The sequence below is a fragment of the Erythrolamprus reginae genome, chromosome 4, assembly GCF_031021105.1.
Source record: "Erythrolamprus reginae isolate rEryReg1 chromosome 4, rEryReg1.hap1, whole genome shotgun sequence".
NCBI classification, from domain to species: Eukaryota; Metazoa; Chordata; class Lepidosauria; order Squamata; family Dipsadidae; genus Erythrolamprus; species Erythrolamprus reginae.
Window position 1 is genome coordinate 139,145,000 of NC_091953.1, and position 18,555 is coordinate 139,163,554.

General features: G+C 59.3%; 1 protein-coding gene across 1 annotated transcript in view; it reads right to left on the reverse strand.

The window, feature by feature from the left end:
- The window catches only part of WDFY4 (WDFY family member 4), a 99,087-nt gene that overhangs the window by 2,343 nt on the left and 78,189 nt on the right, over nucleotides 1-18,555 (reverse strand). The window contains exons 50-60 of the mRNA XM_070751471.1: nucleotides 15,617-15,770; nucleotides 14,938-15,029; nucleotides 14,413-14,625; nucleotides 12,683-12,824; nucleotides 12,298-12,455; nucleotides 11,186-11,344; nucleotides 9,706-9,885; nucleotides 8,989-9,171; nucleotides 7,484-7,571; nucleotides 6,413-6,515; nucleotides 3,212-3,297 (exon numbers count right to left, since the gene is read on the reverse strand). Of these exons, the coding sequence (XP_070607572.1) occupies nucleotides 3,231-3,297; nucleotides 6,413-6,515; nucleotides 7,484-7,571; nucleotides 8,989-9,171; nucleotides 9,706-9,885; nucleotides 11,186-11,344; nucleotides 12,298-12,455; nucleotides 12,683-12,824; nucleotides 14,413-14,625; nucleotides 14,938-15,029; nucleotides 15,617-15,770 (1,539 nt within the window). The 3' untranslated portion in view covers nucleotides 3,212-3,230. The remainder of the gene's footprint in view (nucleotides 1-3,211; nucleotides 3,298-6,412; nucleotides 6,516-7,483; nucleotides 7,572-8,988; nucleotides 9,172-9,705; nucleotides 9,886-11,185; nucleotides 11,345-12,297; nucleotides 12,456-12,682; nucleotides 12,825-14,412; nucleotides 14,626-14,937; nucleotides 15,030-15,616; nucleotides 15,771-18,555) is intronic.

Sequence of the window (18,555 nt, forward strand, 5' to 3'; positions counted from 1 at the left end):
TCAAACCAGCAACCATGACTGGCAGTCCACGCTCCCGGTCTGGTCCCCCGGTCTCCAGGGCTTGCTAAAAGACCCCCGTCCGTGTGCCAAGGCTTCTGTACATAACTCAGGGGGCCACGTCCGGGAGTGTTGCGTGACATGACGGAGGGGGGGCTGGGCAAGACGTGCGCTTCCACCACAGTGCGAAACCCCCCCCCCCGGAATGACTGGCCAGAGTGTGCTCTGTCCCCTGAGTTTAAGGGTCAGCAAACCACGGTCCAACTTCAACCGTTTAATCCACAATGTTTGTGAGGCCAGCGAGATGTTTCTGCTCTCATTGCAGCCTCCAGGCAGGGAAGGAAGTTCTGGCCCAGATTCTGTTCTGAAGAGCAACCGGCCCTAAAGGAGAGGGGAGGAGGGGCTGCGGGTGATGGGGGGCTGGAGCTTCGGGGTCACCAGCCTTTCGGACCTCAGGGACCACCAAATTCATGGTTTTAAACCTTGCCCCCCCCCCCCCCGGCCATAAATACAATCTGCCCAATGGCAGGTTGGGTAGGCGTGGCCATGTGACTGGGTGGGCGTGGCACTCACCCCTCCCCTCCCCCCCTCACCTGCCCGGTGATGGAGGGGGTGATGGATCTTAGCAGCCGCAACTTGGCAAAACAGCAGAACCACCTCACTGAGGACTAGGAGCATAGGGTTCCCAAGCAGCAGGAAGACCTGCGGGAGTGTTTTGCGCAGAAGGGAAAAAAATTTGCACGTCCCCTCGTGAGATTTTGCTGCCTCCACGTGCACAGAGGCAAAAGCACATGGCGCTCTGGTGGCGGTGTTGATGGCAGTCCCCCCCCCGCCCCCCACCCTCTTCTGACCAAGCTCTGAGATGACCGGCTCTCTGTCGCTACAGGGGACTTGGTCTCCTGGCTCTGGCCACAGGGACCCCTGACTCCTCCGACCACAACCCCCCCCCCAGGAAATGCCTGGGCGGCTGCGTTCTCAGCAGGCGGCCTGCCGTGTGGCCAGGGGGGGGCACTCTAGGACAGCTCAGCCCCTGGACCTGCCCCTGCCGCCCCCGTCCCCATCCTCTGGGGCAGCTCCAATCCGTCTCCCCCCGGCCGGCCCCCGAGTGGTAATGCCGCGCGTCCCCCTGCAGTTGAGGGAGTTCCGCCTCACGCGCCCTTCACTGCCCAGTGCGGCCTCTTCCTCCACACGGAGTTTTATCACCGCCTGCAAACGTTCTCCCCCCCCATCAGAAGGAGCCCCCACAAGGGAGAGAGGGTGCGTGTGCGCTTGTGTGTGTTGCAAACACTGTGGGAGGCTGGCGGTGTCCCTGGCATGAAAACCGCTCTGTTGTGCGGCTGCCTAAGAGGTTCACTGGGGGGGGGGCATTCTGAGGTCGAGGTGAGTGTGTCGCCAGAGCCCCCCTAGGAAACACCGCTCAGAAGTCTCCCAGTTCCATGTGTGGTTCTGGTTGAGTTGGGGTGCCACCCAGAACCTCCACAGGGCCCAAAACCATTTAAATCTCAAATGCAGAAACGGCCTTCGAAGGGGCCTCCTGCCCATCCTGGCTGTGGCCCCCCTCCCCACCCACCCCGCTCTCCTTTTTGGAGTCGCTGGCAGGATGTGGCCCTGGCCGGCTTCTGCCGCTGCTGCCCCACCACTCGGCACAGAATCTGTTGGTCACCGGGACAAACAAACAGAGGGAAGGCAGCTGTCGTCCCCCCTTGCAGACCCCCTCTTTTGGGGGAGCCGTGTGTGTGTGTGTGTCTTTTGTGAAGTTCCTCGAGGACTGAGGAGGCAGGGGGCAGGACTTGGAGCTCTCAGTGGGGGCAGGCAGCGTGAATCCAGGGGTGCTGGCAAAGTCTCCCCTTGAGTAGGGGGGCTCCCTCCTGGCTGAGCCAACTGGCGCTCCTTCTTCTCCCGCTCTGCCAGGTGGAGTTCGGGGTGAGCAGCCCGCTAAACTCCCATGGGCTTCCTGCACGCAACGCCCTCCAACGGCTCCGCTCGGCTGCCCCCTGAGTGGTGGGGCTGGAGGAACAGCCCCCGCCTGGGGAAGGAGGGAGGGGGGAGACAAAGGCCCTCCCCATCTATCTCTATAAAAAATAACATTAATTGGCGTGCTCTGCCATTTCCTGAACAACCCATAATTAGGTTAGATAAGAAACTAGCGGCTTCTAAGAGCCATAAACGCCTAAATTAAGTTATTCCGAAAGTGGCCGGCCCCTTTGGCATTTGGAGGGTTCGGCCGTAATTGCGGCCTTGAGATGGAATTGCTCCTGTTATTTAAAAGGTCGTTATATCTTCTTCACTCTGACGGATGGAAACTATTTTCCACTCTAGTGAACCGCTGCTGCGTCTGGGACAATTAGGCAGGTTCCCCCCCTCCCCCCTCCCCCCCGCCCGGCTCCCACTGATCACCACTCAGGCCGCCACACGCACGGCAACTGCGCGGCTGCGCGGAAGGAGTCACGCACCCCAAGGAGCCGCCGGCACATGGCGGGGGATTCCAGAATGGAGGTTTCTGAGCCCCCCTGGTGCAGCTGTTGCCTGAGACGGTGGGGGTCCCGGCAGGGGGATCCAGCCAGGAGGGCCCAGCCAGGGGGCCAGGGGCAGGACGGAGCCAACACCAGGAGGCAGCGGGGGCAGAGGGGGGGGCTGTCACATCCCTGATTTTTCCCTGAGTTGGAGGGGACCCTGCAGGTCATGTAGTCCAGCCCGGTGCTGGTGCAGGAGACCCCACATCTCGCCCGTCCAATAGCCCCGCCCAGCCTTTTCCTGAAGGTCCCACCTCTGATGCAGGAGCCTTGCGGGGAGGCCAAGGGTCAAGCTGGACGGCTGCCTGTGGGTGGACTGCAGAGAGGCATCTCTGGTGGCCACAGCTGAAGTCTATGCCGGGTGTCGGTGGGGGAGGGGGCGAGACAAGTCCTAGAAGGGGGCCTGCCGGTTTCTTCCTTGGGGACGGCGGAATGAGTGGGGCTTTCCAAGACAGGAGGGTTTTGCACCCCACAATGGGAGAAATCGCCCCACAGGCTCTGGGCCCTTCCTGAGCAGCCCGTGTGTGTGTGTGTGTGTGTGTGTGTGTGTGTGTGTGTAGGTGAGAGACCAAACATCCCCGACCGTTTCCCTTGCCTGCCCCCCCTCGGTTAATCTTTCCGGGTCCCCCCAGCTAAGGCCAGGCAGAGCCCTCCCGCCCTTCGCGCCCTGGGGAGGAGGTCTTGCTGGGACTCCCACTGACCTGGCCCTTGGTCTTCCTTCTACTCCTCAAGTGACCAGCAGAAGACCTCCCCGTCTGCATTGCCAGCCAGAAGCTTGGAATAATTCCTAGACAGGGAAGAAGAAGAAGAAGAAGAAGAAGAAGGAGAGTTCCAGGAGCAATGGGGTCGAGAGTGGTGGGCCAAGATGAATCAAAAATCGGAATGAAGATGGCCAGGAGAAATATCAACCACTTCAGATATGCAGTTATACACTGCTCAAGAAAGTAAAGAGAACACTTAAAAAACAGAATATAACTCCACGTAAATCCAACTTCTGTGAAATCGAACTGTCCACTGAGGAAGCAACACTGACTGACAGTCCATTTCACCTGCTGTTGTGCAAATGGAATATTCAATGGGAGTATTCGGGAGAAGGCTGGCACAGAAGGGGAGGGAGGGGAGGGAGGGAAAGGAAGGAAGGGAGGATGGGAGGGAGGGAGGGAAGGGAAGGGAAGGAAGGACACCCCGGAGCAGGAGGAGGAGGAGAGCCTGAGGAGGGCAGGAGGAGGAGGGGGAGAAGGAGGAGGGCTGCAGAGGAGGAGGTGGGCTGGGTGGGTGGGTGGGGTCCCTGAGGCAGCCGGCAGTGAGATTCAATAGACTCCGGGGGATGGTGGGAGAGGGGAGGAAGGCCTGGAGGAAGGGGGTCCACGGGGGTCACGAAGGGTCAGACACGACTTCGCAACCAAGCACCACAAGGGCTGGGAGCAGTGTAATCACACCGCAAGCGTCTGGCCAAAATAATTATGACGGTGGGAGGGGGATGCTATCCACGACATCTTAAAGTCGGCTCCACATTTGGAAGAAACACAGGGAGAAATCTGGTATTCTGACCATCATCCCTCCTCCTCCTCCTCCTCCCCCCCCCTTCAACCCCTATTGTGTGACCCGACTCTGATCCAGCCCACCTGGAAAGCCCTGGTTTGGCAGGAGGTTAACCAGAGATGCAGCTGGGGTGGGGGGTGGGGGGGCTCCCGACTTTCTATTGTGTTTGTATGCAGGTGTTTTTATGGGGGGTCTCATAAGTGACCCACGTCACTCGGGCTTCTCTGAAGGACTCGGAGAGATTCGGCCTTTTCCACCCTGACCGCCATCAGTTTCGCTTCCTGATAATAGAATATGGAATAGAATAGGATGGAATAGGATGGAATAGAAGAATGTAGGATAGAATAGAATGAAATAAGAATAGAAATAGACTAGGGATTTGTCTTTGGTGCAGATGCTCTCGGTGGACATAAATAGACATTTCCCAGAACCAGGAGCCGCAACACTTCATGATGGTCCTAGGGGTCAAATAAGCCACCAGGAAACCTTCCGGATACAAGCCACAGGTGTCAGTCACGCAGCCCTGAGGGGGAGGGGCAGGCCAGGTCCCTTGTGTGTCTTTGTTAAGAGGAAACCAGCAGGTTCGGATACTTTGGGGGCTGCTGTGGCTCTTTGAATGGAAACGGCTCAATGGCAGCGGGTGGTGCTCTGAAGTGGCTCCCTTGAGGTCAACTGAGACTTTACACATTCATTGGCAGGTCTGGTTGATTTCGAAAAAAACTAAACAAGGCCGGTCGGTCTAGCACTGGCCCGGCTCACCAGTACAAGTCCGGTCACAGGCTGGACTGGGAAAAGATCTCAAAGAATTGTAGCCAGAGAGAGAACGAAGACCAAGGCCAAAGGCCCAGAGGAACGAGAACCAAACCGGCCACCATCTCTCTTCTAGCCGAGCCTATTTCCCTTAATATTGTCTGCTTCCGAAACAGATTCCTTGGTCCCCTCCAGATCCCTGGGGATCCCACTCAGTTCTCCCCAAGGCTGCTGGGAAGGGGCAAGGAGGACCCCCTTGTTTTGAGGAGACCGCCCGGAGGAGGGATCTGGGCAAGCTTCCCACCCACCCACCCCAAAGAAGAAGAGAGATCTGGGCAAAGTCCCTTCGAGTGCCCCCAGGATCCGAGTCCTCTCAGCCGACTGAGGCTCAAATCCCCTTGACCACTAAGTCCACTTTTCGTGGGACCAGGGGGGGGGCAGACACATTTATTACATGAATAAATAAAATGTGGGAGGTGGGCTTGCCTTCCGATTTTCTGCATTGGAAAGTCCAACCATCTTTTCTCTACTGCTACTAAAATCACCAGTTTGCTTTTGGCCCTGAAATGGCACCTAGGTTTAAAGGCCTCCTCCGAGTCGGGGGGGGAATGGGGGACGGGGGCAGGTCGACTGCAGACAGTCTGAGGTTGCAGTTTTTGGGGGTTTGGGGCACAAACCCCACAGAGTCAGGGAGGGCATTCCAGGCCCTCTGTTGCTGAAGTTGTATTTTCTGCAATCGAGTTTGAATCTATTACGAGCTTGTGTGTTGCTCCGGTTGAAGGTGAAGTGGTCTTGGACAGGAAGGGCATTTTGGTAGATGATTTTATGAACTACATTTAGATCAGACCAGAGGTGAAGTAGTTGCGAATTTTCTAATCTCATTGAGGGCAGTGAAAGTATCTACTGACCCCTCCCATCCTGGACACAAACTGCTTCCACTCCCACCCTCCAAACGTCGTCGCAACAGAGTGCTGCACCCAAGACAACCAGGCACAAGGAGAGGGCTTCCCATCTGTCACTAACCAATGGCTGCTCCGAGTCCTCGGGGGGGGGCACACAAATCTAACAAATAAATAAACAATTCCCCCAACATTTAAAAACTTTTTACTGAGTCTGCACTTCTATTCCTCCTAGTTTCTTCCCATTCGTGACTTTGATGACTCTGACCTGCTCCCTGGGTCCTGGAGATTTTTATTCATATGGGCCGTTTCTTCATGGCTGATTTGACCCCCTTCCCCCCTAAGTGTGGCCCCTCAGGATTCTTGACCAGTGCATATTTCTCTTTTGTGGACACTGAGACCACCTGCACCAAAGACAAACCCCTTGCGGGTCCAACCACACCTGGTCAGTAGAGAATTCAAGTCTGCTGGCTTTGGCTATGAACCAAACCTGCACTGGGAGAATAAACGGGGCCCATCAAAGGGCGGTCAGAGGCCGGTTCGGTAATCGCCTGGTTAAAAGATCCTGGCTAATGCCTTGCAGTGGAAGGGGAAGAGCAGCCCCCCCTTCCCACTCTGGCCTCGGCTGGCAAAGAAAACGCAGCGGCTGCTGAGGGTGAAGCTTGGGCGCCCCCTAGCGAGCTGAGCAGGAACCGCAGGGCGAAGGCTTACCTGGAAGGTGCCAGGGCCGTGATGGGCGTGGCGGGTCGGTGGGCTTCCTCGGGGGGCCTCGTGCAGAGCAGCCACTCCCGCCGCAGGACGAAGGCCGCTTCCTCTGCTCGGAAAGGGAGGGAGGGGGAGTCACTCGGGAGACGGGACGGATGTCCCATCCCGTATGGCTGCCCGGAGGGTCCCGCTCCCCATGGGATTCTTGGCTGGGGTGGTTCCACGTGCTGACGTGTGGTTGTGTCAATTGTGGCTAAATTGGATTTGTGTGTTATTGCTTTCCACGCCGCAGGCCGAGTTCAGCAGAATGGCTCATCAGCATTTCCTGCGTCTAGTGCTTGATGAGGCATCAGGACGGGGGGACGCAGCCCACAATGGCCCCTTTGGAACGAACGGCCGAGGGTCCTGCTTGCGGTCAAGGCACCCACCCAAGCCCGCTCCTCCTCCCAAATAGTGTAATTCCATCACGGCTACATTGGCTTTGTTTTCAGCAACACCCCCCCCCTCTTTGGACTCATTGTTGCAAAACCAGCAGAAGAATATTTGGCTGTGGCTGATGGAACGGCCTCCAGAATCATGACTGATTTGAGGGCACAGGGGGGCTGGGGGGCGCTGGTGTTGAGCCCCCCCCCCGAGGGAGGGAATGGGGCTGGACTTTGGATCGTGATGGGTGGTGACGGGTCACCCAGTCAGTGGCAACTCTTGGCAGCAACACAGCTAGACCCCCCCCCCTCCGGTGCCATAAGAGTAACAATCTCCAACTGGGCGCACTCTCCTGCCACCATCTCCCAAAGAGAGGCCGGGGCCTGCACGGTAGAGGCCCAACAATGCCCGGATGAAGGCCGGCTGCTGCTCTGTGGGCCTGCAAGGGTCTGCGGGGGGGAGGGGGTTGATTGGCAGCTGCTGCCTCCTCCCTCCCACGGAAGCCAATGCGAGTCCTGCCTTCTCTCTCTTGGGAGGAAGAGCCAAGGGTGGAGCGGGCTGAAACCTTTGCAGAGGGAGCCCCCTGCTGGCCGCTTCTGCTTCTCGCAGCCCTCTAGGCCTCCCCCACCGGCCTGCCCCCTCCTCCTTCCTTACCCTGCTGGGCTGGGCACCTGCCGTCCACGGCCTCCCCCGCCGTCTCCCCACCGTGGCCCCCAGGCCGGGCCGCCTCCAGCTTCCACACCTGAAACGACCAGTCAAGAGGGCGGGGGGAGGGGAAGGGGGCATCCCCCATAAACCTTAGTGCAGTGTTCCCCAACCTTGGCCACTTGAAGATATTTGGACTTCAACTCCCAGAATTCCCCAGCCAGCGAATGCCTGGCCTTAGTGGATCCCTCCGTCCTCAGACGCTCAGAGTTTGTGGACTGTTCCAGCCGGGGGAACTCGGGAGGGGGGCTGGGAGGGCTCTAAGTGCTGCCAGGCGGGAGGGAGGGAGGGAAGGGAGGGAGGGAGGGAAGGGAGGGGGTCGAGTCAGAGCACCCGGGGGGGAGGATCTTCCCGCTTGGAGCCGTTTGAGCAGCCTTGAAAAAAAGGGGATTTACGGCTGGTCCTCACACTTATGACCATCCGTCCTGCCTTTGTGACGGGCTGCAGCCGCCCTCTGTGGCCTTCCGGCCGGCTTCCACCAAGCCAGCACAGGCGGTGGGGGAAGACAGACTCGCTTAGCGACCGAGTGATTTGCTTTGCAACTGCGGGGAGTCACTGGACTGTTGTGAAATGGCCACTGAGCGGCCGCCTCGCTTAACAACAGGCACTTTGTCCGTCCATCAAGGGGCGCCCTGAAGACGGAGGGAGGCGCAGAAGGGCCCTGAGAGAAGCCCCCCCCTCCCTTCTCTGCAGCTGGGATCCCCAACGTCTGCAGCCTTTCGAAGGACGATCCCCCTCTGGCGGCCAAAGGACCCCTCCCCCACCGGACCTCGGGCAGGCCACCTGGGATCAGTCAGGGGGAGGGGGGGCTCTTCTCTCTCAAAACCCCTCCCAGCCTGACACTCCATCATTAAGCCCCTTCGGGGGGGGGGGGGTCGGCAAAGGGAAACACATCAAATCTTGCTCCATTAAACCTTTGGGGTGGCCCACAAACGGCCCTTTGAGCCCTGGGGGCTTTCTGGAGGGTCTGGGGAGGGTCTTCTGGCCTTGAATGGCCAAAACCCCTTTGTCCACCTTGAGCCCTGGTGGCCCTGTGGTCAGAGGGCAGCCCTGCTTCTGCCGACTAGTTCAGGAGTTCAAATCTGCCCACCGGTTCCAGGTGGACTCAGCCTTCCGTCCTTCGGGGGGGGGGGATGTCAAAGGAGGACACCGATGGTGGTGGTGGGGGTCAATGTGTGCTGACCCAGAGAGGGGCTGTGAGAGCACGAGGAAGAAGCGCTATGGCTACCGCTGTCCTCCCCCCCCACCTGGGGAAGAGAGGCGGTGTGTGTGTGTGTGTAGGAGGGGGCCCCTCCGTCCCCCCTCCACCCACTCCTTCCCCCCCACCCCCGTGGAGCTGCCTCCCTGGCAAAGGGGAGGGGGCCGGGGAAGGAGGCCCTGCAGGAGGACCCCCCTCCCCCCACCCTGCTGCAGCCCCACAGCCTCCGCTCCTGCCCCCCCCCCGAGGGCCCTACCTGCAGGCCGCCCTGGGTGTCCCCCGTGGCGATGAGGCTCTGCGCCTCCCAGTCCTTCACACGGAAGAAGCAGCAGCAGGAGAGCCTCCCCCCGGGGCCCAGGGGGGCTCTTCCTCCGGCCAGGGGCTGCCCGTTCAGGGTCCAGAGGCGGAGGGTCCCTCCTGCACACGAAGCCACCTCGCCCTGCCAGGAGAGACCCCCCCAAGCGCAGCTCAGGCCTTTCTGTCCCTCGCACGAGGCGAGGGAGGCAGCCAGCCAAGCGGGCTCGGTCACCCAGCGAGAGTCCAGGCCGGGAGCTGCAGTAGTAGTAATAATGATGATGATGATGATGATGATGATAGAAATAAGAAGCAATGGGTGGAAACTAAACAAGGAGAGAAGCAACTTGGAACTAAGGAGAAAGTTAGAACCCTTATCCAGTGGAACCGCTTGCCTCCAGAAGTTGTGAATGCCCCAACAGAGGTTGCAACTGGCACCCCACAAGGGCACCTGATCCCCCCCCCCGCAAGAGCCCACTCTCTCTGCCCCCCCACCATTATCCCTCCTCCTCCTCCTCAGGAGGGGCTCTAAGTGCCCCCTTTCAATGTCCAGCCTCCTATTAGAAACCTCGGTCCAAGATGGGGGGGGCGGAATCAATCTCTGGCGGAGAAGCCCACCCATTAAGCCATCACGATTGTCAGGGGGACGATGATGATGACGGACGGATGGCAGCCTCACCGTGGAGTCACTGACGGCGACCGCTGAGATCCCTTCCGCCTGCGCAGGGAGACGGGTGCGGCACTCCAGCCGGTCCAGGTCCCAGAAGAGGCAGGATCCGTCTTCGGAGCCACTCACCAGGAGGCCCTGCGCCACAGAGGCCGCCAGGCAGGTCACCGGCCCAGTGTGCCCATACAGCGGCTGGGGGGAGCAAAGCAAGCCGTGAGCACAACACACACACACACACGAGTGGGTGGGGCCTGCAGGCCCCCCACACACACTGTGTTCCCCAGTGCCCAGATGGGGGGGGGCTCAGTGGGAGGAGAGCCCCCTGGGAAGGGGCAGAAGGCCCAGCCATCTCTTTAAGGCTTCCTGGAAGGCCGGGGGGGGCGTGTGGATCTCTTGGGGGAGGAGTTGATTCCAGGGAGCTGGGGCCGCCACAGAGGAGGCCCTCCCATGCGGTCCCGCCAGTCGGCACTGTTTGGATTAGGGTTAACCCCAGCCTGCGTAACAGCCACCCCTCCTTCGTCCAGGGAGGGGCAACCCCTGCCATGCCGGGGGAGGGGGGGTTGCGACCGTCCCAGGGAATCTCCTCTGGCCACTGCTTGAAGGCCGGCCGGCCAACTGGGGCCCATCAGAGTGGCCTTCCCAGAGCCTTCCGGCAGCGCAGCAGGGGCCTCTGTTCCGGGAAGCGTTCCCCCCCCCCTCCGGTTGGAAGAAGAAAGAAGACCCGGGCGGGGCCTCTCCCACCCCCACCCCCCACTGCCAAGCAAGCAAGCAGGAAGGCTCCCAGCCCCATGGAGTGGCCGCTTCCCTCCCTCCCCTCCCCCCGCGTGGCCAGGCCGCTGCGCCTTGACCGTTCCATGAAGGGGGCCAGTGGAGCCCTCCAGGGTCCGTCCAGGGGGGGAGGGAGAGTTTCATGAGAGAAAAGGCTGCTGAGGGCCAGCTCAGTCCTGAAGGCTGCGTGCGTGTGTGTGTGTTTGTGTGTGTGGTCATTTGAGACCTCAAACACAACCAGCGGGAGCCACAACCCGTGCCTACACAGGGGCCCCTCCTGCCCTTTCCTTTCGGGGGGGGGCTTCATACGTCTCTGTATTATTTATATCAGCCCCCCCACTCCCCCTCTTTCTACCACTCTGCCTCTTATTCTCCTTCCCTGCTTCTCTCCTGGTGCATCTCATCCAAGCCCCCCCGAGCCCCCCACCCCCACCTCCACCTTGGTCTCTCTCCTCGTTAGACCCACACACACACCGCTCCCCCCCCCGCTCCACCCCCATTGCTCCCCTGTCGATCTTCCTCTTCTGCTTCTACTCTGTGCCCACCGCCTCCTCCTCCTCCTCCTCCATGCAGGGGGGGGGGTGGAAGGAGAAAGAGAAACACGGGACCTCTCAGAGGGGGGGGGAGGAGCCCCCGCCCTCTGGTTCCCTGCTGCTTAACCCTCTGCAGGGGTTGCCCCGAATGGCTGCCCCCCAGCGGGGGAATTGGGGAGAGGACGACCCACCTGTTTCAGACGCAAGGATGTGGCCCCCGTGGAGGCCCCGCAGAGGTCCCAGACGCAGACCACGGAGCTGCTTCCGGAGGTGATGAGGCTGCCGGGCGCAGGAGACACGGCACAGAGACAGGCGCCCCACTCGGCCGGGGCCTCCAGGACGGACGCCTTCTGCAAAAGGGGGGGAGGGGGAGAAATGAGTGACAGGGACGCAACACTCGCATGCGCACATTCCTACTGCACAGGCTCATCTATTCAGGTGGGATTTTCATTGTTAAGCGTTTAAAACACACTTGTGTGTGTTTTGTAATGAAACAGGCCTTTAAAAAAAGGCATACAGAGAAGTTGGGAAGCAAACACGAATTGTGAAGCAGCCGAGCGCTGGGGCTCTTTGGCCATTGCGTTTGAACGTGAAGCCTGCACCTTCCTCCTGCGGCCTCCTCCTGTGGTTTCGTAGGTGTCGGTGTAGCCGGAAGAGTGACAGGCGGGCGTCCCTGGCAGGAAAAGCTCACGGGCAAAACCTCGGCCCTTCGTCCTGCCCAACTCCACCCATGAAACTGTGGCTGTAACTTTGGCAGGTTCTTTAAAAACACCGACTGTGGAGAAAGGAGGCTGCGGAAAGGGAGCGACAGGCGTTGGGGCCTCCAAGCACAAAGAGACCCAGGCCTCACGTTGTGATCCATTATTATTATTATTATTATTATTATTATTATTATTATTATTATTAACTATATTTGTATGCCGCCCCCTCTTGTGCCCTGGCCCCCTGTCTGGTATGAGCTGCAGCCGTGCGCATGGGGGACTTTTTGTTCAAGGGGCCCTGGCTGAGATCTTCCATCTGGGGGGGGTGCCGAGAGAAGCTCCCCCGGGCAAAAGAGGAAACGCAGTGCAGGCGGACGGTGGGAGGCGCCCGTCCAGGGAGGGGGACCCCATCGAGGCTCAGGGCACCACAAACCCGATGACCGGGTGGCTGGGTCAGGGGGCCGGGTGGGGGGGCGCACGGCCACAGCGGGGACTCTCTGTGGGTGGCACCTCCGGCAGGCGTACCACGGGTTCCCCATCGCGGGGCCTGTCCGTGGCTGAGCGGCCCGACAGGTGTCCTGCTGCAGGTGACTCTTGCTTACCTTGCCTGACCCGGAATCGGCCAAGTGGCAGGTGAGGTCGCTGGACCCCCAGCCGAAGGTCTTGTTCCACAGAGGGGGCAGCAAAATGCTCTTCTGCTCCACGGCCAAGACCCCCTTTTCTGTACACACAATGTGACCCACAGGCCCACGAGGGGCCTCTGCAGAAAAGAGGGGAAGCCACTTTCTTAACAGGGGGGGAGAAATCTCTCCCCGGAGGTCTTGTGCCGGCCAATGGGCAGAATTTTCTCTCCCCCCCCAATTCCCCCCCTCCCCCTTGGAGTTGCAAAGGCTTGGAAACTGCCCTAAAAGCCCCCCCCCCTTGACCCCCCCACCCCCGAACTACAGGTCACAACATTCTCTGTGCACCGTTGAGCCGGCTGGATACCTTTGGGAATGACCGGCGACCGCTTCAGACGGTAGAGGTGATGGGCAGAGAGGGCCGGAGAAGGGAGGGGGGGCCCGCCCCTCCCCACGGGATGCTTCCTCAGGCTCAGGGCGTTTCTGGACGGATGTGGTTTCGTAAAAAGCTGCATGAATGAATGAAGGAAAAAGAACCGTACCAGAAACCAATCAATGAAGCCGGCAAAGTGGATGGCAGCCCCACCGCAGGTTTTCTGATGCATATACCGTTTCCTTTCACTCCTCAAGGCAAAGCAGTCATGGCAGCCACCAAAAGCCCCTGGGAGAATTACGGTAAGCACAGCGTTCACACACCGGAGCAGAAGCCCTCCAAGGGCAGAACGGTACAGTGCCCCCGGGAGGGGAGAGGGCGCTTCAAGCGCTGGTGAGGAGCGGTGGGCCCCGAGGCCGGCTGCCCTTCCCTTGGTGCTGGTCAAGCCCAGGGCCAGGAATCGCTGTGTGTTGGTACTCGAGCAGCTCTGCCGCTGCCTCCGGCCAAAGCGGAACCTTCCTGGTGCCAATGCCTCCATGGGGGGGGGGGCAAAGCGGGCACCACTCAGCGCCAGGAGAGAGGAGGGGCTTCTGGGCAGACTGTGCGGGGTCCTTTGCTGGCGGAAATGCCCAGATGCCTTGGGGGGGGCAGTCATGCGCTCTTGGCTCTCTGGGCCCCCTTGCCAAAGTTATCCGGACTGAATCGGTCCTTAATGATAGCCTCTGCCGGAGGGGGGAGGACGGAGCTCCTTCTGTGCCCCCCCCCAGGAGGAGAGCTGGAGGCCTTGAGCTCTGTCTCCACGGACTGGGGTAACTCTCGACCCGATCCCCCCTCTGAGGGGTCCCTGGGGGGGTGGGGGGCAGAGAAACTCCTGGGAAAGCAGGGGACAGGCGGTTCCCGGAAAGTGCCTAAACCCACCACGGCAGAGCGCCCCCTCCACAGAAGCAGCCCACGTGGCCGTGTGTGGGACCCGGGGGAAGGGTGGGGCCTTGAGCGACTCCTTCGAGACTGGAGAGTGGGCCAAAGCCCCCGTTTCCTCCTCCTTACAAAACCTGACCTCCGTCTAGTAGTAACTTCACGGAACACTCCCACCCGTCAGAGGGGCTTGTATTTACAGTGTCTGTCTGTTTGTGCCGTGGTTGGAGGGCTTCCCATTGTGCGCGGAAGGAGGATCCTGGCGCCTGCTTGTGTGGCAGCTCTTGCTCTGCCAACGCGCCTAGAGGCCCCGGCCCCTTCTCCACGCAGGAGCCCCCCCTCCTCGTTGCATGGGAAGCCCTTGACACACTCGAATGGAGGAAAGAGTCCAACGAGCGAGCCAAGCGATTACACAATGGCCCCTAATATGGACCCTGATTCCAGGTTAGGTGAAGAGAAGCCGGTGCACAATCTCCGAGTTAGCGAAACAAAACAAAACATGTTACAATGGTGTTAAACTCACAGAGATGATCAGAAACGCGAGGGCGGACAAAGGCGGGATCGGTGCCCTGGCTTCCATCACCCGCAGCCCTCCAACCCCCCCACCCCCCGATCAGCATCGATAAGGGAAGGGGCTTCGCACTGCTTCCAGGGCGGCTGGGGGCGGCTGGGAAACCCCAAATTTCTCTTGGCAATCGGGCTCCATTCCCAAGAAACCCCACCAGAACAGCCGACCCCAACGCGAGGTCAGAGGGGCCCCGTCCGTTGCCAGCCCCACCTCCGCGGCCGCTTGTGGATGGGCCTCGTACCTGCTTTGGGATCTGTCCAAAGTGGCTGACGAATCCCAGGACGGTGCTCTTGAGGAGGGGGTCCTCCAGGTTGCCCACCTGCACTTGGTCGCCGTAGAAATAGGGGTGGAAGGTGTTGACGGCCTTCACGGCGGCCGAGCCCTGCTGCTGGAAGCCAAAGACCAGGTCGATCCAGTGGTGGAGGCGGCTGCTGACCACGTCGCTCTCCAGGGCCTGGAACCCAAGCGAGAGCCCTCTCGGTCCTCTGTGGGTGGGCGGGGGGGACACATGCCTGATCCCTTCTTCCAAGTGGGGGGGGCTAAGTGGGGGGCACCTTCAGGAAGTCTGCAGGCCTGAGGGTCCCCAATGGACTCGTGTGTAATTTCTGCTATGGAATGCGAAGGCCGCAAAGAGGGGGTCCCATTTCTTTAAGGAGGTTTCTCCTTCCTCTTTCGCGTAGACTAAGGCCAATATTTGGGGACCCCCGTTGGGCTTCTCTGGCCTCTGCCTCAGTGGTCCTGAGACTGCCGACCTTTCCATACGGACCTGCCTGTGCAGCCGGATGAACTGGTGGGGGCTTCCTCCCGCCCAGGGGGGCAGATCCACGTCCTCCAGCCGGGTCCCGTCCTGCAAGCGCCCTGTGAAGGACGGAAGGGAAGAAGACCCTGATTGGCGCGAGGAGGCTTTGCGCCACCTGAGGTCAAATAAAAACACCCGCAAAGGGACGTGAGATTGTGAAGCCCTCATCGGAGGAGAGCTAAGGTTTGGGGGCAGAAACGGCTGGCAACAAGTGAAACATCTGGGAGGCAACCGTGGTGGTGGGCCGAGGTCCTTGGTGGCCGCCACCCCACCTCCAAAACTCCTGGTGTGGCCTTCAAGCCGGTCGAGCTGTTGAGTTGTTGACAACCCCCGTGGCCTGTCCAGTTTTTGCCTGGGCAGAATCTTGTCGGTGAGGGAAACCAGATTCAGCCACGGAGAAAAAGCTCAGGCCGGGTGTTTCACAATGGGGGGGGGTCGCTGAGGCAGGAGCCCCCTCCCCCACATAAAGGTGAGAAAAAGAGAGCAGCTTCCAATGGGACCTCCAGCCAGCTCAAACCACCAGCATCATTTGCACCACTGAGCACAACGCTTGTCCAGAATGGCTCCTCTTTCATTCTTCCGCTCAATGGGTAAATCCCCCTGGGAGGGGGGAGGGCCTGCGGAGCCCCACACACGCCCCACTCACCAAAGTCAATGCGGTTGTGGTTGGTTAAGAATTCAGGGAGGTAGAAGAATTCAGGGGTCAGTTCACGGACATCCGCCATGTTGTCCCTGGAGGCCGACTCCCAGGCGCTCCTGATGCTGTGGAACATGCGGTCCGCCACGTCCAGGGCCCCTCCCTGTGGGAGAGGAGGAGGAGGGAAGCATCCGGGGGCCCCCCAACAGCTCTCCTGCAGAGCCCGGTTGAGCCAGAGGCTGAAGGGGACCCATCAGAGCCCCCAGAACTGCAAGCCTGTGACTGTGACGGGACCTTTGAAAAGGGTCCGAAGCGCTTAAAGTCTCCCGGGAGGTTTGGGGGGGGGGCCCGCTTGCGGGAACAGGAGTGAAGCCCATGGAGAAAGAGTTTCCCCGCTGGCCATTAAACGTTGAAAGGCTACAGAGCACTTGCACACCAAGACAACCAGGCACAAGGACAGTTTTTTCACTCTGCTCAGCAAATAATTCCCTCAACGCTGTCAATCTATTCACTAAGCTCTTCTTTTACTACGGGCTTTTTCCTCTCACCCATCTCCTCCCACTCAGGACTGTTGGGCTGTAACTTGTGGCTTGTATCCTGAAGAAATTTTATTAATATTGATTGCATCTTCATTGCTTATTTGACCCCTGTGACCATCCTTAAGTGTTGCGCCTTCTGATTCTTGACAAAGGTCTATTTTTCTTCTATGTCCACTGAGAGCATCTGCACCAAAGACAAATTCCTTGTGTGCCCAGTCACACTTGGCCAGTAAAGAATTCTATTCTATTCTGCTATATTCTATTCTATTCTATTCCATAATCTGCCTCTGGAGAGGGTGCTGAGGTGCAGAGGAAGTATTGTCCAGGCGAAAGCAAGTGTGGTCAACTTAACACCCCAAAGCCAATATTTCCTCAGCCCAGAAACGGAGGCTGAACAGACTTTGGATGTTCCCAGAGGGCTTTCCAGGGAGGGAGGGGGAAGGGGCTCGGGGGGGAGGGAGGGGGGTTTCAGGGCTGGGCGCGGCATATTCCCAGGAGAGGAGAGTTCTGCCAGGGGGACCCTCGGCTGGGCAGCGGGAACATTTTTGGGAAGGGGGGGTGTCCGATTGTTGCACCTTCCAAATTCATCGTTTCATAGCTTTGAACCTGCAAGCAACGTGTGGAGCTTTCGGACTTGCACAGTTGGGCCACCCAGAACTTTGCTAAAGGGTCCCGGGCAGCTGCTCCCTTCGGGACGTCCGGAAACTTAACCGTCCCATCAGTGGGGGCCCAGCATTTGCCTGGACCTGTGCTCTCTCCAAAGGGGAGGAAGACCACCCCCCAAAGTAAGGATCAGCCCCCTTCTCCCTCACTGCACTACTCTCTGCACCGCCTTGTGAGTAAAGCTACACTCCCTCCCCCCCCCCCGTGAGGTGTGTGTGTGTGTGTGTGTGTGTATGGGAGTGTGTGTTGCAGAGTCCTTGTGGCAGAGTTCATCCCTTGGAGCCCCCCCCCCACTGCCCCCCCAAGGCTATTTGCCGGTGGGAGCTGCAGCGGCTCCAAGGCCAAGTCAAGTCTGCCAGAAGGGCCAGCTAACGAGGGTCTCTCCCCACCCACCCCACCCGCATTCCGGCCAGCAGACGGGACCGGCAGTCTCGGCTTTCCCCGGTTTTGATGAGGGCTGGCGGTGATCTCCGGAGAGACGATGTGATTTGCAATAAGAAGGTTATCTGTATTAAATAAAAACAATATCTACATAGAAAACGTTGTTAGCGCTTCAAATCCGGTTAAAGATATTACCATCCAGAAGAATGTGATTTTTTGCAGCTGTCTAATGCATTTTGGAGAAAGTAATATCTCTCCAGCGCACGCCTGTATTATTTATGAAGAAGGCAATAACTCATTTGCAGTATTTCTTATACTAATAACTGTATTTGCATGAATTTGTATTGGGATCAGCCGGCTTTTCTCTCTCTTTCTCGGAAAAGAAGGATTGCCCGGGGAGGGAGGGAGGGAGGGAGGGAGGGAGGGAGGGGCAGCCATCAAGGCATTCGGCCCATGCAGGAACAACCCCCCCCACAAGCTCTTCCCCTGGGGTGTGGGTGCTGGGTGCGAGTCCTGGGAGCTCCATTTCCTCTCTGGACCTGCCAAGGTTCTGGCTGCCTGCTGAAGGGGGAGATTCAGCACTTGGCTGAGGATGATGGGACCCAGAATAGCCTCCAGCCTGGCGAATTGTTCTTACAACACAGGGGGCCTCCCTGCTCGCCCCCCCCCTCCTGCTGCCCGTTTCTGTCTCCTTTCTGCCTCTCTTCGTGGGTTTTAATGCTTTAATAAGAATGGGGGGGTGTTAAAACTCCCCCCCCCCTCTTAGCAGTGATAGAGATCGCAGCTCCTGTTATTGCACCACGTCCCAGGACGGGGGGGGGGGGCTGCAGCTCAAGGCCGCCAGATCCGTCTCTTCCCTCCGGCCGACTGGCGCACTGCCTCTGTGCGCAAGGGTTCACGCTCAAGGCACGAGAGGGGGCGTCTAAGGGCGGCCTTCATTCGTCACCTCGTTTCCCACTTCTGCTATTAGCTAAACAACCGCTGGGCTTCCTCCCCCTTGCAGTTTTTCCCTTTTGCTCCTATAGTCTTAAAAGGCATTTGTTGCTTTCAAATCTTCTTCACCCTCTCAACTTGCACAGAAATCAGCCGGTCAACGGTTGTCCATTGAAATTGGCCCTGGAGAGTTTGCCCGGCCTTGACCTTTGCTCCTCCCGAAGACCCAGATCCCAGGAAGGGCTTGGCCCGAAGGAACAGGCTGTGTGTGTGTGTGTGTGGAGGGCCCCCCCAGGCCCCTTGCCTCTGCTGGGCTGACCCTCACGGTCGGCCCTCCCCATCCCCCTCTCCCCTCTGCTGTCCCTCGTTCTTTCCATTTTGACCCCCTTTTCCTTTCCTGACCTGGTGGGTGGTGGTGGTGAGGGATGGAGG